The sequence below is a fragment of the Panulirus ornatus genome, chromosome 19 (genome assembly GCF_036320965.1).
Source record: "Panulirus ornatus isolate Po-2019 chromosome 19, ASM3632096v1, whole genome shotgun sequence".
NCBI lineage: Eukaryota > Metazoa > Arthropoda > Malacostraca > Decapoda > Palinuridae > Panulirus > Panulirus ornatus.
This window is the reverse complement of record NC_092242.1, coordinates 50,136,324-50,153,932: the sequence shown is the minus strand read 5'-3', so window position 1 is coordinate 50,153,932 and position 17,609 is coordinate 50,136,324. Positions and strand designations below refer to the sequence as shown.

Genomic DNA, 17,609 nt, shown 5'->3' with positions numbered 1-17,609 from the left:
TTTGCGTTTGTCTACGTTTAGATCCATTTATCATGTCTTTGACCATTCTGTCGGTTTGTCTAACTCGCTTTGAATCTTCAGGCAGTCTTCCTTTGACTGGGTTATATCTTCTTAATTCTTGTCTCCGGCAGATTTCGAAGGTATACTGGTGAGTTGATGGACTTATTGAAGATTATGGCTCCCATAACTGAGCCTTGTGGAAGCCCCGATCGTCGCGTGAAGCCAGTCGTATGTACCGTCATTTACCTTATTTTCTTCGTGAAAGCCAATCGGCTATCCACATTCGATCCCCTATACCGTGAGCTTTGATTATACTTTGCAGTGTTTTATGCGATGCTTTATCAAAATATTTAAGAAAGTCTGAAGTATATAATACTGCAGGGTATTTCGGAGTCCTACCTATCATATATGTGATTAATGAATTCAGATTCTTTAATCTTTAACTTTTAGTTCGAAATCCATCTTGGTGGTCAGTTCTTTTAGGAAGTCAACAGTTCTGTGTGTGATAATTGTTTCCAACACTTTTCTCACTAACGTTGATAGAACGATAGTTTCAAGTTCATTTTCGATATGCTTTTCGGAAAACTAGTATTACGTTTGCCAGTTTGTAGATTTTTTTCTTTTTAACTTTACCTTCTTTTAGTAAGCTGTTGAATATTTTGATCAGAAAAGCTGTTTTCCGACCGAATTTTCTCATTATAGTGTCTAGACCAGCTGACTTGCTCTGATGTTGCCTTTTTTTTCAATGTTAGAGGCTCCAGTCACGAACAAAAGTCCGTATCAAGGCCAGACCTAACTTGAAGTTTAAAGAGATTGATGAGAGGCAGAGAGAGGCAGATCATAGTTACTGGGAAAGACATGAGAAGGTAGAGAGTTCCAGAGCTTTGAAATGTGAGGAAAGGAGCAGTTATCAAATGGCCCACCTTTGAGTTACCCTCGGCTACACAGTAATCATTTGACGCAGCAGCTTGCCGAGTATTGCGTGGTCCAGCTAGTAGTGGGGGCACACAAGCAGCCAGCTCTCGGGAGCAAAAACAAAATACCTACAGAAGAGGGTCACGTGAATCAACATTGAGACGTAGGGCAAGTGGGTCAAATTTTGAGGTCAGCCTGGGAGAAGTGATAGGTGGGACCGCTTTCTCATGTCCAGTTTTGATTTTCGGTAGCCAGAAATACGTTTTGAACGTGGGGTATATTTGACGAATTTTCGATATTAAACAAAGAATGGAAACGCTTGTAAAGAAGGGAAGCCATTTCTGTATTATTCCTAGTTAAGTTACTATCATCATTTGGTAATGGATCGGTACTATCCTTGATTCTTTATTTCATTTCAAAGTATTCTTGATTGTAAGACATTTTTAGGGTATTTTGACACGGTTTGAAATATTCTCTTTCAGTGTCTCTTTTACTTGGTCAGATTTCCTACCTGACATCTCTTTGTAATATTATGGTCCTGTTGATTGCCACTTAAGTAACTCCAGTTGGTTGCCACTTGAAAGGTTGGTTGCCACTCAACTTACATATCCTCCTCTGGTTGGTACTTAGCTTACATACCCTCCTGTTGGTTACCATTTGACTTAGATATCCTCCTGTTGGTTGCAACCTGACTTACATACCCTTCTGTTGGTTGCCTCTTAACTTAGATCCCCTATTGTTGGATATCCTCTTCACTTTTGTGCTACGTTTGATTAGATCATTAGTCTGCTTATTCATCAGCCTGGTTTCTCCCTTCAACAAACCCAAACGAACCCTTTTAACATTTCGAGGAAGGCCGATCCATTCTGTCTAAGGATCATATTGTTGTCTCAAAGTTTTACCATGTCTTTCCAAATAAGTCGCTAGAAAAAGTTTACCCCACCCACTGGGTCTCTGGGAGGAGTGTTCTCCCCTCATGTGTCGCTGGGAAGAGTGTTCTCCACACCATGGATCGCTGGGTAGTGTTCTCCACCCTATGGGCCGCCGGGTATAGTGTTATCCACACCATGGGTCTCTGGGAAGAGTGTTCACCCCATGAGCCACTGGGTAGGGTGTTCTCCACACCACTATTCGCTGAGAAGAGTGTCCTCTGCTCTAAGGGGCCCTAAGAAAGTGTTCTCCACACCATGGGTCGCTGAGAAAGTGTTCTCTATACCATGGGTCACTAGGGAGAGTGTTCTTCATCCATGGGTCGCTGGGAAAGTGTTCTCTATACCATGGGTCACTAGGGAGAGTGTTCTTCATACCATGGGTCGCTGGGAAGCGAGCTTTCCACATTATTGGTTGCTGGGGAGAGAATTCTCGACACCATGGGCCAATAGGAATAGCGTTCTTCACACCATGGGTACCTGGAAAGAGTGTTCTCCACACCATGGTTTGCTGAGAAGAGTGTCCTCTGCATTATCTGTCGCTAGGAATATGTTCTCCATTCTATAGGTCGCTGGGAAATGTATTCAACCCCCGTGGGTAGCTGGAATTTTTTTTTTCACCCCATGGGTCACTGAGAAGATTGTTCTTCATACCTTGGGTCGCTAGTGGAATGATCGTCGCATCATGGAGCGCCAGGAGAAGTGCCCTCCACACCATAGGTCGCTATGAAGAGTGTTCCACACTATGGGTCGTTGAGAAGTGTTCTTCCCATCTTGGGTATCTGGGAAGAGTGTTTTCCACCCTATGGGTTGCTGGGAAGAGTGTTCACCCATTGGGTGGCTGAGAAAAGTGTTCTTCATTCTGTGGGCCTCTGAAAGGAGTATTATCCACCTCATGGGTAGCTGTGGAGAGTATTCTCCACTCTAAAGGTAGCTGGAAAGAGTGTTTTCCACGCCAGTCGCTAGGAAGAGTGTTCGCCCTATGGGTCGCTGGGAAGTGTTTTCCACCCCATGGATCGCTGGGAAGAGTGTTCACCCTACGGGTGGCTGGGAAGAGTGTTCGCCCTATGAGTCGCTGGGAAGAGTATTTTCCTCCCCATGGGTCGCTGCAAGTGTCCTTCACAACAGGGATCACGTTGATGAGTGTTCTACAAAAGTTCGTACATAAGAATCATTACATCTGTCATCCCTCGCTTTTGAGGTGTGTGTGTGTGTGTGTGTGTGTGTGTGTGTGTGTGTGAGGACGTGCCGTCCCATGTCGGATAGCTGTGTACAAGGATAAGTCCTCTCGATTACTAGTTCTCAATAAATCAGTATGGGTTAACGTGTTCAAAAGCAATTTCGTAATCTCACGAAAGATGATAACAAAATTCCCATGTGATGATGATGATGATGATGATGAGAAAGATTTATATAACTGTTGTGTCCGTGGAATATACGTAGCTGCCGGAGGGGCTCGGGGATCAAACGTTTGTGCCGAGATGATGAAGCCAAACTCTTGTATCGATTGACCTATGCCTGCGGTGCGGGTGCTCCCTCCCTCCCTGAGCTGGACCAGGTCTGACTCAGCCCCACGCCACATTCATGGAAGCTGTGTGGACACCTGCCGACCTCTGGTGTCTCCTGACTCTTGTTAACATTCTTAATGGCGTCAGAGGACACCAGGAATGGGTCTATATCAACAGGTAATCAACACTTGTTCTCTGGTTGCTTTTTTTAGACTCACTTTCAATGATGACGTAAGATCGTATCAAGTAACACGGAGCAAATAATCTACTCAACAACTTTTTATCATCAGTATCTAAGTGATATGTAAACACGAGACTCGCCAGTAAAATGCCCAAATTTTGCCTCCGTCATGAAATTAGGAGATAAAGGAGGTAAAGACGAAGTTACACAGTGCTCAGAAACCAGATAATGGGACCTAGATGTGGAAGAAATGCCAAATCGTGTATATTCGTGACAATTATGGTGGCAACGATTACAGGACTTATCAGTTAGCCATTCTCAGAAAAACATGAAGAGAAAAAGACTTTAGAATGATAACCAGCAATGACCCAGAATTCATCCTGGGTAATATTATTATATGTCATTATATATGTCATTATACATGTCATTATATGTCATTATACATGTCATTATATGTCATTATATATGTCATTATATGTCATTATGGAGTTGTTTGATAAGTGTTATCCAGCTGGCTGATGTGACGGAGATAGTGTTGGGTGGGAGGATGGAATAATCTCGGAGCTTTACGATTTGGTTGTCGTGTACGAATCTTGGTCTGTATTCCTGCCCTCCCACCCAGCAGATAACTTCTTTATATACCATCAAGTCATCTGTTACCTGGCCTTCCCTCACTCCCTCTCCACCCTGCACCTTACATCCCTCTCCACCCTCCATCTCCCACAACATCCCACACCCCCTGCCGTGACACAAGACCTTACCCTCCCACCCAAGCTCACGTCCCTTCCCACTACACCATAAGCCTTGCCCCCTTCTCTTCCACAATACCCTTCATGGTGACCCTGTCCCCATACACTAGTCGCCTCTTGTCGTTGATGAACTGTTATTATCACTGTCAGAATCTATTATCTCCAGGGGAGTTGGGAAGCTGGAGATTATTGATCCTCCTCCTCTCTCCACCTTGGCTGCCTCCCCTCCACATCACCACTCCACCGTCCCTCCATCCTCCTTTCCCACCACACTGTACGCCACCGCCCGTCCTCCAGCACCACACACCACCGTCTTGAGTTCTGTGCTCAGTCGAAGTGATGACTGTGTTCACCCAAAGATCATTCTGTGAGGAGGTCACAATATCCAGACACGGACCTCACCCTCCACACAAAGACCACCTCTCCAGAAGATGACGTTCAGGTACCCGAGGGTAAGAGGCCACACACAAAACGTCACTGGTCACACACACTGGTCGCAGTCCATAAACGGGGCAAGGTCCACACGCGTCGGCCACTGTCCACACGCAGGTCATTGACCACGCATAGGTCACTTCCACAGGCGAAAGTCATCTTCTACACCAAGAGGTCACTGACCAAACACCGAGGATCCTCTCCACATCGAGACTCTGCACTGTCTACACACTGACGTCATCACTGTCACAGAGGTCTCTCTACAGAGGCCTTTCACTATATGCAGGTTTCTCACATATAGGGGTAGCATTCCATATAGACGTCTCACACTATAGAAAGGTCTCTCTCCACACAGAGGTCCCTCTCAGGTTAGAGGTCTCATACTATATACGTCCCATATAGACGTCTCTTACATATAGATGTCTCTATCCATATAGAGGTTCCTCATCATGTAGAGGTCTCTCACCATACAGAGGTCTCTCACCATATAGAGGTCTCTTGTTATATAAAGGTCTCTCTCTCCATATAAAGGGTCTCTCACCATACAGAGGTCTCTCACTGCATAGTGAGAGCAGATGTTATCCGTTCAGAGAGCGGATGTCAACTGATCAGAGAGCAGATATTATCACACACAACACGTTCGTCCCACAGTGGCACTGTCCGCCCCCGACGGTCATTATCTACAAATTATTGTTGGTCAAGATGAACCACTGTACAGATGTCACCGTCCACACCAGGAACTCAGTGTCCAAAGAGGACTACAAACCACATCTACGAGAGGTCACAACCTGGGGTGACCCCGCTAGAGGTCACAACCTGGGGTGACCCCGCTAGAGGTCACAACATGGGGTGACCCCGCTAGAGGTCACAACCTGGGGTGACCCCGCTAGAGGTCACAACATGGGGTGACCCCGCTAGAGGTCACAATCTTGGGTGACCCCACTAGAGGTCACAATCTTGGGTGACCCCGCTAGAGGTCACAACATGGGGTGACCCCGCTAGAGGTCACAATCTTGGGTGACCCCACTAGAGGTCACAATCTTGGGTGACCCCGCTAGAGGTCACAACATGGGGTGACCCCGCTAGAGGTCACAACATGGGGTGACCCCGCTAGAGGTCACAAAATGGGGTGACCCCGCTAGAGGTCACAATCTTGGGTGACCCCACTAGAGGTCACAATCTTGGGTGACCCCGCTAGAGGTCACAACCTGGGGTGACCCCGCTAGAGGTCACAATCTTGGGTGACCCCACTAGAGGTCACAATCTTGGGTGACCCCACTAGAGGTCACAATCTTGGGTGACCCCACTAGAGGTCACAATTTTGGGTGACCCCGCTAGAGGTCACAATCTTGGGTGACACCGCTAGAGGTCACAACCTGGGGTGACGCCGCTAGAGGTCACAACCTGGGGTGACACCGCTAGAGGTCACAACTTGGGGTGACCCCGCTAAAGGTCACAACCTGGGGTGACCCCGCTGGAGATCACAATCTTGGGTGACCCCGCTAGAGGTCACAACTTGGGGTGACCCCGCTAAAAGTCACAACCTGGGGTGACCCCGCTAGAGGTCACAACCTGGGGTGACCCCGCTAGAGGTCACAACCTGGGGTGACCCCGCTAGAGGTCACAACCTGGGGTGACACCGCTAGAGGTCACAACCTGGGGTGACACCGCTAGAGGTCACAACCTGGGGTGACACCGCTAGAGGTCACAACCTGGGGTGACCCCGCTGGAGGTCACAACCTGCGGAGGCCTACTACATTACACCCAGGAAACAACATCTGATGACTGACGTAAGGGAACAACATCTACGGAGCACCACTATCATACATCCAAGGAACAACACTTGCTGAGTAGGGCAAGGAACAACACCTGGGGAACAACACCTGCTGAGTAGGGCAAGGAACAACACTTGCTGAGTAGGGCAAGGAACAACACCTGCTGAGTAGGGCAGGGAACAACACCTGCTGAGTAGGGCAAGGAACAACACTTGCTGAGTAGGGCAAGGAACAACACCTGGAGAACAACACCTGCTGGATATCTTTAAAGATCACGTACGGAGCTCCACTACATTACACCAGGGAACAACAACTGCTGAATACCGCCAGGAAACAACACATACGGAGCGCCCCTACCCTTCGCCCAGGGAGCAATACCTGCTGATGATTGTCAGGGAGCACAACCCACGGAACATCACGGAGCGAGAATCATTGTGACAAGCACCTCGGCACTAATCCTGGAAGGTCACCGCTCCCACGGTAGCACTGTGTATACCAACACTGAGTCTCCCATACACACACCGCTCCCACTGTAGTACTGTGTATACCAACACTGAGTCTCCCATACACACACCGCTCCCACTGTAGCATTGTGTATACCAACACTGAGTCTCCCATACACACACCAAACCCACTGTAGTACTGTGTATACCACCACTGAGAGTCCCATACACACACCACTCCCACTGTAGTACTGTGCAGACCACCATGAGTCTCCCATACACACACCACTCCCACGGTAGTACTGTGTATACCACCACTGAGTCTCTCATACACCACTCCCACTGTAGCACTGTGTAGACCACCACTGAGTTTCCCATACACACACACCGACCTCACCGTCTACAACCCAAGTCTCGGTACAAGCAGGGATTGTCCATGTATTTGAAAGGATCCAATGTTGTCCTCCTTGGCCTCCCCAATTATCTCTGCTGGCCTTCTCCATAACACCCTACACCACCTCCTTCTCGCCCACTCCTACTAATCTCTCCTCCTCCTTCCCTCCCCACTCACCTTCTTTGCGTCACCGCCGTAGGTCCCCGGCAGCAACTTACCTTCCACAAACATCCAGGTGAAGTTAGCTACGTGGAAAAAATGGTAGAAGAGCAGGAAGGTGCAGAAGACGGGGCCTCCAGGATCTGGCAGCAGCATCTGGGGAGAGATGAGGCAGAAGAACGCTCATTATTACTGCTGAGCCTTCCTGGAAAATCCGGAGGTCAGTCTCTGGAAAGTCCGAAGAGTCAGATGCTGGAAGGTCTGAGCGGTCAGGCCTGGAATGAGATGTGAATGGTCAGGTTCTAGAGGGTCGAATGATAAGGTCCTATAAGGTCTCAGCGTCAAATACTGGAATGTCTAAATGATAAGGTCCTGTAAGGTCCCAGCGTCAAGTCCGAATGATAAGATCCTTGAAGATCGGAGACCGAATGGTCAGTTTGTGGGAGGCCCTTACGGTCAACTGGAAGGACAGAGTAGGTCAGATATAATCCTTGCCTCGAGGCTTATCACTATCTTCTTTCCTGTCATGTTGGAGAATGTGAGGGGAGGTGGTTTTGTGTGTCGGGAAGGGCTGTACTGTGGCAAGTCTTGTGTCGGGGAGGTAAGAGCGTCTTGTGTTGACGGAGGTGTTGTGGTGGGGTGGGATGTTGACGGGGGTGCTGTGTTGACGAAGGTGTTGTTCTGGGGTGTAGTTTTGTGTTGACGGCGGTGTTTTGAATAGAAGGCGTTAACTTTGCTCTCTTGAGGAATTGTGATGAAATATATCCTGCTGAGAAGTTGTTATGGTGAGGAGTATTGAGGGAGATGTTGTGTTGGGTAGGCCTTGTGTTGCCAAGATGACGTCATGGATATGGCCTATTTAGAGAGAAGCGTTTGTTGCTAGAGTAATGCTGGTATGTTTTGTTGATGACACAATCTGTTGGGAAAACATTGTGTTGATGAAGTTGTGTTGCGAAGATGTGCTAAAGGAAGTGTTGTAAGGGCTTTTAGTAACGAAAAGTGTTGTAAAGTAAGGTGCATTGTGTTAAGAAGCCTTGTGTTGTCTCTTCAGAGGCTGTGTTGCGGGAATGGTCGTGTCAAGAAGGCGTTGTGTGGAGGTTTGAACTATGACAGGTATGACGTTACACCAAGTATGTTGACGTGTCTTATTATGTTTGTATATATAAGGAGGAAGCTCCTTTGGCCTTACCTTTTGTTACTGCATTATTATTATTAAGGTTTTATTATTTTCTAAGTTAAACTCGCATTTATATTTTCGCATTACTCGTTCCACGTTTCCACAGATCCTTTTCTGAAAAAAAAGTAATCCTCCACATCACCTCATCTACTTTCCTTGCTTAACCTCCAGTTACGCCCTCGCGTTGTGGAATCACACCCGATCTGCAATAACGACAGTTCCCTCTGACCGTCGTCATGGCTTCGTCTGAGGGAATCATCTGTGGGTATCATGTCTCCCCCTCCTTATCCTTGTGTCTTCCAACAAGGCAAATCAGAGGCTTCCCTGCCATCTACGTACCTCATTCCATTCCTTTGTCATACCATTCTTGATGCGTTCCTTTGAACCCTCTGCAGCGTTTTTATGTGACTCTCAAGTAAGGAGGCCAGACTGTCACAACTTGGAACGAAAATACATCGCGTGTAGCTCTCTAAATATGTTAGTGTCCATGTAGCTGAAGGCTGTTGTCACGACGAAAAAATATATATATATCCGTACTTTTCCTTCCTCACGATCCCTCTCACATGATGTTCTGGTCGTAAGTTCTTCATGGTTTCAATTCCTAGATACTCTTCACAGTAAGACTAGATACTGTTCACAGTAAGACTAGATACTGTTCACAGTGAGACTAGATACTGCTCACAGTAAGACTAGATACTGTTCACAGTAAGACTAGATACTGTTCACAGTAAGACTAGATACTGTTCACAGTAAGACTAGATACTGTTCACAGTAAGACTAGATACTGTTCACAATAAGAATTGTAGTTTGTTCCCGCAAAATGGTACTTACTGTCTTGTTTGCTTATACCGTTTCCCACTGTCATGAACACATTTTCTGGATTAGAATTTCATCTGCCATTTATTTGACTTCTGCGTTTAGTATCATTCTCTTTGGAGTAATTCACAGTCCCTGTTCATCTCCCTTACTCCTGTCATCAACAAGAATATTCAGAAATGTGTCTTCCTTGTCCGGCAAATTATTTACAATGGTCAGAAATCGTCATAGCCCCAGCACTGGGCCCTCGGGGACTCCAGTACTTCTTGGGCAGCTTGAAAAATGCCCACTTGACATGTGTTCTCTCTCACCTCCTTCTTACATATCTGTCAGTCCACTTATGTAGCCCCTTGAAACCAGACTGAATGTCCAACTTCAACGTCAGTGTGCTATAAGAAACGGTGTCTCAGGGGCCATCTTGCAGTCTGAGAGTACACAAGCCACCTGGCTATTCTTCTCCTAATTTAACTCCATCACAAAAATTCAATAATTTTTCCCTTTAGGGTCTCTGCTATTCAAGTGGCATGTGAGTCAAGAACGCTATATACCTTGTGGTTATATTCTATCATATCTTGCAGGCCATACTTGTAATCAGCACAGGGTGAGGGTTTGGGCCAGTTTTCTCTAACGCTTTCAGCTGACTGTCTCAACACTGACTCTCTCCCATTGTGTTGGGACTTAATCTCTTGCTTATTGGAGGTCTTCAACAATATCGCCAGTGGTTTGTCTGGAATCTCTGCTGCGTACTCTGAGCACATATGGTGAAGTGTCATTTGGTCCATGACTTTTTGTGGATCTACCTCCATAAGCCTCCACACTTCAAGAAGATTCACTTCATTATTTTCTATGGTCATATTTTTTTTTCCTCCCTAGCCGGTCCCTTTAGATCTACGAGAGTACAAATGTTTATAATCTTCGTATCTGACCTTCTGACTTTTGGCCTCACCTGTACTAGTGTCTCTTCCGTCCGTGCTTTAATCTAATTGTCTGCCCTATTGCCGTTTATTCAACCCTTATGTGTCTATGATGTATTTTAGGATGCCCCTTTGACGCATGAAGTGTTTTTGTCTTACCTCATTGGTTCCCGCTCTCTTATTACTGATGAATCTATATCTGGCTCTCTTCCATCTTGCGAATGTAGCCTGACTTCTTAGTCTGTTATGACTCTCCAAGGTATGACTTCCGTACTTCCTTTGTTTAATGCACTTCCTGTTCAAACATACCTTTACTCTTTCCTAGGAAACGCTCCTCTGTTCCCTCTCTGTGGGTGCACACTGCTGCACACCCTTGTTGTACACTTCAGAGGGTCTGGTACAGCCCTAATATTTTCCTAGGTTTTAGAACCCAGTCTTCCAAGCCGTATTTATTAAAGGTGATGAAGAATTTATAATCTTCTTTGATTAACTTTGCCCCATTTTGTGTCATGTTTTCATGTTTTCAGGAGGTCTAAATGATACCAGTATCCATGTGGCGTTCCAGATGGAATGTCTTCATTAACAACAATACTGTACGTGAAGATAAGATTGTTGGTGCGTCCTCACCTCTTGCCCCAGCGGCGCCTCTTTGATAAAGATAGATAAAGAACGCATCCTCTCTCGTACTCTTTAGGGACTGCAATCTTTTCCGCTCTTGAAGCCCGGAAACTGGCCACTCTTCATGGCTGACCGTGCCTCCTCTTGCGCCATCCTAGTCGATTCCTCATACCCACATTCAAACATTTTTGATGGCTGATATGACCTTATAGGAGGGTTATGTACCAGCGCGATTCTTATTGTGATTTGCTCAGGCATATGTCCCCCACATTGTTCTGACTAAGAGGATGGGTGTTTACCCTCAACCCTTGATATCTGATTATCCCTGATTATCACTGTGTCCCTCATGGGATACCACATGTGTCTGAGCATCCTGGCTGAGTATGATCTCATCTGTACTTATAGTGTGTGTGTGTGTGTGTGTGAGAGAGAGAGAGAGAGAGAGAGAGAGAGAGAGAGAGAGAGAGAGAGAGAGAGAGAGAGAGAGAGAGAGAGAGAGAGAGAGAGAGAGTTTTGCACTCATGTTGCCCCGTCTCTGAAAATTGTGCATATGTACCATGCCTTAAACTTAGGTGTATATACAAATACACATCCCAACTTAAGTCAGGTACCAGCCCCTAGGGAAGGATGAACAGCTGGATTGGCTGTAGGCCAACAGCCTCGCCCAGGATTCGGCCCATGCGTGAATCATGGTCAGCGTCGTGAACCACAACAAAACAACAGCCCGTATGTGTGTGTGTGTGTGTGTGTGTGTGTGTGTGTGTGTGTGATTACCTATTTGCATGGTACAGGGTTGGAGCTCTGTACTCACAAGGGCCCCATCCTTTTGAATTTTCTCTTCCATCATCAAACTTTTCGAACTTCCGCATGTTGTCCGCATTGACACTTCATTACTCGTTTGCTTGCAGTCATAAACTGTTGTTATGCTTTGAAAGGACTTTACATCCTGTTCTCCGAAAAGTTTCTTGCTTAATTTTTTCTTACAGCCTCTGGTTGTACCTATGCGTCTTTTCGAAGAATTGTTCACATATGAAAAGCTTAAAATATTGTGATCAAGTCGACCTTTACTCTTATTTTTCCCATGCCTTCACCTCTCATTGTACCTCAGCCCTCTTAGTTCTAGTCTCAGTTTTGCTGTCCTCGTTTGCATCTTCTCTATTAGTTCTTGGTGATTCATGAAGTGCGATGACCAAATTAGAGAAACATAATCTTGTTTTGCTCTAACGTAGGACGTAAACAGTTTGTAATAATTCCTTAACCTTTGTACTTGTATGGAATTCAAATATTTGTCAGCAGACGGTTTGTCTCCTTTGTTACTCATCTTACGCCTGGGCTTGAACCGCAGGTCAGGTACAATGTCGACACCCGAGTCCCTGTCACACACAGATTTCTTCAGCTTACTTCTTAATTGATCACATTGTCATCCAGGCTTTCTTCCACTGTGTATCATCCTCAAGCCTTTGCTTTTATTTAAGTTGAATTTCATAAGACACACATCGTACCAACTTTAAACATAGGTTCAAGTATTAACCTTATTTTTTACGTCTATTATGACCTTTGGCATCATTATCAAACATATTCAGGTGGGTAATCTGTGTGACAAGTCACGTATGTAGAAGTGCAATGGTCCCAGTACTTAACCCTAGGGCATGCCACTGGTGACCCCAAGCCATTCCGAGGAGGCTCCGCTGACGAGCGTATTTTGTTTCCCATCCTGTTGTAAGATCATTTTCCATCTATCGAGGAAGTTTTCCTGTTAATCCTGGCTGAAGATTCAGCTTTTTTATCTGCCTTCTGTATGGTGTAACGTCAGATGACTCACAACATTCCAGATACACACATTCCACCCATCCTTCTCTTTTGTCTTGGTATGATCACTTGTTTGTACTCATTTGATTTTGTTGTGCGGGAAGGGAGTTGTTCACTTATGGGGCCCCATATCCTGAAATTTTTTCTATCATACAATTTTTTTTTAACTTTTGTATGTTGTCAGCATTCATAATGTCCTCACGCAGCTTATTCCAATCATCAAGATATCCTATACTATCGCAACACTTCTTTACATCTTTTCTAACACGTTTCTTGCTCAATTTCATGTCTTATCTTTCAGATGTTCTGCCTCTGTATCTTCCGAAGAATTGTTCACTCTTGATGTCAGAGTAGAATAAAAACTTAAAGGTTGTGATCAAGTCTCCCCTTACTCCTTCCTCTTCCATGGCGGACAAATTAATGGCCTCTAGCCTTCCGCTGTAACTCACTGCTCTTAATTCTGCCTTCTGGACCATCTCTAATTTTTCTAGTGCGCGGACCAAACTTGGGAAAGTAATCTAGTTTGGGACTAACACGCGACGTAAACAGCTTCCTTGATATTTCTTTATCTGTGTACTTGAATGTAGTTCATACTGTGTGTGTGTGTGTGTGTGTGTGTGTGTGTGTGTGTGTGTGTGTGTGTGTGTGTGTGTGTGTAATGTTCACACAGGAATCGCAGCTTCTCTTGCCACCGTTCGCTGGTGAGGCTCCTTGTAAACTGCAAACCCCTCCACTAGGAAGTGCTTCTCCGGCCACAGAGGTGGCATTATCGGTGGTCAGCGAGTGCCTCAGCGCCCATTACTGATGTTGATGGAGAGCCCAATCTTAGCAGGTACAGAATGCTCTCCTCCCACCTGCGCAGAGTGCTGGCCTCCCGTACCTCGTCACGAGAAAGTACCATCTCGCAGTGGTCGAATCCGATGTCACTCTCCTGTAGTGTTCTTGAAACCTCAGTTAGCCAGTGATGAGGTCAGCTTCTTGATTTGATCGTGGCTTTGTGGACCTTCCGTTGATACAGAGCGATTCTACAGAGCAAGCAGCCTTGACGGCGTCGTCAGTCGTTCATGTCCCTCGATGCCGATGTGACCGACAACGACTACGCATAAAGTGAGAGAATCAGACGATCGTTTATAAAGAAGGTCGGACGGTAGTACGACACAGGTCTGCCAGTTGACGACTTGCTCTGTGGTTCGGGCTGGAGCTCTACTCCAACTCCGCTGTTGATATAAAAAAGAAAAAGTACCCGAGAGGCAGAGCCCATCTGTTGATTAATCAGAAGATTAATCAGACTAGAATCTGAGCGGTTTATGTGCGGGAGAGGTGACCGGCGTGGCGAACGCAGAAGTAGCAGCCGTTTCTGAATGGAACTCAGCCAGGCGGGTTCGTGGAGAATTTCACTGGCCAGTTGAGTTTATAGAGTGATTGAAGATCGCCTATCGAAGATAAGAAAGCTATCATTAACATGAAGACGTTGGGTATCTTTACAACGCCTGAGTATCCATGATGAGTCTACCATCTGCTTTCTGGTTGGGCTGATCCCGTGTTGGTTTTCCATACGTAACTTGAGCGCGTCATGTTGGGGATGCTTGGTGACACGTCCTGAGAAAGTGGTAGTGGTGACTTGCACATACTTGTACATTATTCAGGAGTTTATAACCTCCTTCCTGACGGTGGAATTCATGAACTAGAACTCTGGAGGGGATTCTAGTCACGGTGGAGGTTGCTGACCACGAGAAAATATCTGATCTTCATCTTATGATGATAAGTTTGAGATGGTCGCTAGGTGGTGGTGCGTATTTGCTGTTGCTGGGGATGATGTTCCGGAGTGTCTTTTCATTCAATTTATAAGCTGAGGACAAGTGGTGCGTCGTTCCTTTAGGGCTTTTATGAACTATAGGGCATTTGTTGTATGATAGCGGAAACGACACGGGTAACTGAATGCCCTAATCAAGACCATCTACCTGTCTACCTATCTCTCTATTTAACTATATCTATATATATATATATATATATATATATATATATATATATATATATATATACACACACGAGCAAAGTGCATGGGAACGCGCACCTTCATAGAACATACAAACCTCCAACAGCCAGCATCGAACCCGGGGCCCCTGTGCCACAGGCTGGAATGCTAACGCTAGGCTATGGGCCTGGCTATGTGCGCCTGTTGGATAGGGAAAACTGCGGAAGATGGAAAACCGGCAAGGCGGCGGGTTTAGATTGTATTGCAGTGGAATTTATTACAAAAGGGGGTTACTGTGTTGTTGACTGGTTGGTGAGGATACTCATTGTGTGTATGGCTCATGGTGAATTGCCTGAGGATTGGCGGAATGCTTGCATAGTGCCATTGTACACTGGCAAAGGGGATAAAAGTGAGTGTTCAAATTACAGAGGTATAAGCTTGTTGAGTATTCCTGGGAAATTATATGGGAGGGTGTTGATTGCGAGGGTGAAGGCATGTACAGGGCATCAGATTGGGGAAGAGCAGTGTGGTTTCAAAGTGGTAGAGGATGTGTGGACCAGGTGTTTGCTTTGATGAATGTATGTGAGAAATACTTAGAAAAGCTGATGGATTTGTATGGAGCATTTATGGATCTGGAGAAGGCATATGATAGAGTTGATAGAGATGCTCTGTGGAAAGTATTAAGAGTATATGGTGTGGGAGGCAAGTTGCTAGAAGCAGTGAAAAGTTTTATCGAGGATGTAAGGCATGTGTACGTGTAGGAAGAGAGGAAAGTGATTGGTTCTCAGTGAATGTTGGTTTGCGGCAGGGGTGCGTGATGTCTCCATGGTTGTTTGATATGTTTATGGATGGGGTCGTTAGGGAGGTGAATGCAAGAGTTTTGGAAAGAGGGGCAAGTATACAGTCTGTTCTGGATGAGAGGGCTTGGGAAATGAGTCAGTTGTTGTTCGCTGATGATACAACGCTGGTGGCTGATTCGGGTGAGAAACAGCAGAAGCTGGTGACTGAGTTTGGTGTGAAATAAGAAAGCTGAGAGTAAATGTGAACAAGAGCAAGGTTATTAGGTTCTGTTGGGTTAAGGGACAACTTATTTGGGGGGTAAGTCTGAATGGAGAAAAACTGGAGAAAGTGAAGTGTTTTAGATATCTGGGAGTGGATTTGGCAGCGGATGGAACCATGGAAGCGGAAGTGAGTCAGGGTGGGGAGGGTGCGAAAGTTCTGGGAACGTTGAAAAATGTGTGGAAGGCGAGAAAATTATCTTCGAAAGCAAAAATGGGTATGTTCGAAGGAATAGTGGTTCCAACAATGTTATACGGTTGCGAGGCATGGCCTATAGATAGGATTGTGCGGAGGAGGGTTGATGTGTTGGAAATGAGATGTTTGAGGACAGTATGTGGTGTGAGGTGGTTTGATCGAGTAAGTAATGAAAGGGTAAGAGAGATGTGTGGTAATGAAAAGAGTGTGGTTGAGAAAGCAGAAGAGGGTGTATTGAAATGGTTTGGTCACATGGAGAGAATGAGTGAGAAAAGATTGACAAAGAGGATATATGTGTCAGAGGTGGAGGGAACGAGGAGAAGAGGGAGACCAAATTAGAGGTGGAAGGATGGACTGCAAAAGATTTTGAGAGATCGGGGCCTGAACATGCAGGAGGGTGAAAGGCGTGCAAGGAATAGAGAGAATTGGAACGATGTGGTATACTGGGTTCGACTGCATTCTTTCCCCTCTTTCCAAAACTCTTGCATTCACCTCCCTAACAACCCCATTCATAAACAAATTAAACAACCATGGAGACATCACACATCACTGCCGCAATCCTACATTCACTGAGAACCAATCTCTTTCCTCTCTTCCTACACGTACACATGCCTTACATCCTCGATAAAAATTTTTCACTGCTTCTTGCAACTTACCTCCCACACCATATACTCTTAATACCTTCCACAGAGCATCTCTATCAGCTCTATCATATGCCTTCTCCAGATCCATAAATGCTCCATACAAATCCATCAGCTTTTCTAAGTATTTCTCGCATACATTCATCAAAGCAAACACCTGATCCACACATCCTCTACCACATTGAAACCACACTGCTCTTCCCAAATCTGATGCCCTGTACATGCCTTCACCCTCTCAATCAATACCCTCCCATATGATTTCCCAGGAATACTCAACAAACTTATACCTCCGTAATTTGAGTACTCACTTTTATCCCCTTTGCCTTTGTACAATGGCACTATGCAGGCATTCCGCCAATCCTCAGGCGCCTCACCATGAGTCATACATACATTAGATAACCTTACCAACCAGTCAACAATACAGTCACCCCCTTTTTTAGTAAATTTAAACTGCAATACTATCCAAACCCGCTACCTTGCCGGCTTTCATCTTCCGCAAAGTTTTTACTACCTTTTCTCTGTTTACCAAATCATTTTCCCTAACCCTCTCACTTTGCACACCACCTCGACCAAAACACCCTATATCTGCCACTCTATCATCAAACACATTCAACAAACCTTCAAAATACTCACTCTATCTCCTTCTCACATCATCACTACTTGTTATCACCTCCTCATTAGCCCCCTTCACTGAAGTTCCCATTTGCTCCCTTGTCTTACGCACTTTATTTACCTCCTTCCAAAGCATCTTTTTATTCTCCCTGAAATTTAATGATACTCTCTCACCCCATCTCTCATTATATATATATATATATATATATATATATATATATATATATATATATATATATATATATATATATATATATATATATATATATATATATATATATATATATATATATATATATATATATATA

At 45.3% G+C, this 17,609-nt stretch overlaps 1 protein-coding gene across 1 annotated transcript in view; it reads right to left on the bottom strand.

Moving 5' to 3' along the window:
* Positions 1-17,609, bottom strand: part of LOC139755493 (diuretic hormone receptor-like) — a 114,807-nt gene that overhangs the window by 64,283 nt on the left and 32,915 nt on the right. Inside the window, exon 5 of the mRNA XM_071673829.1 lies at positions 7,545-7,641. Within this exon, the coding sequence (XP_071529930.1) occupies positions 7,545-7,641 (97 nt within the window). The remainder of the gene's footprint in view (positions 1-7,544; positions 7,642-17,609) is intronic.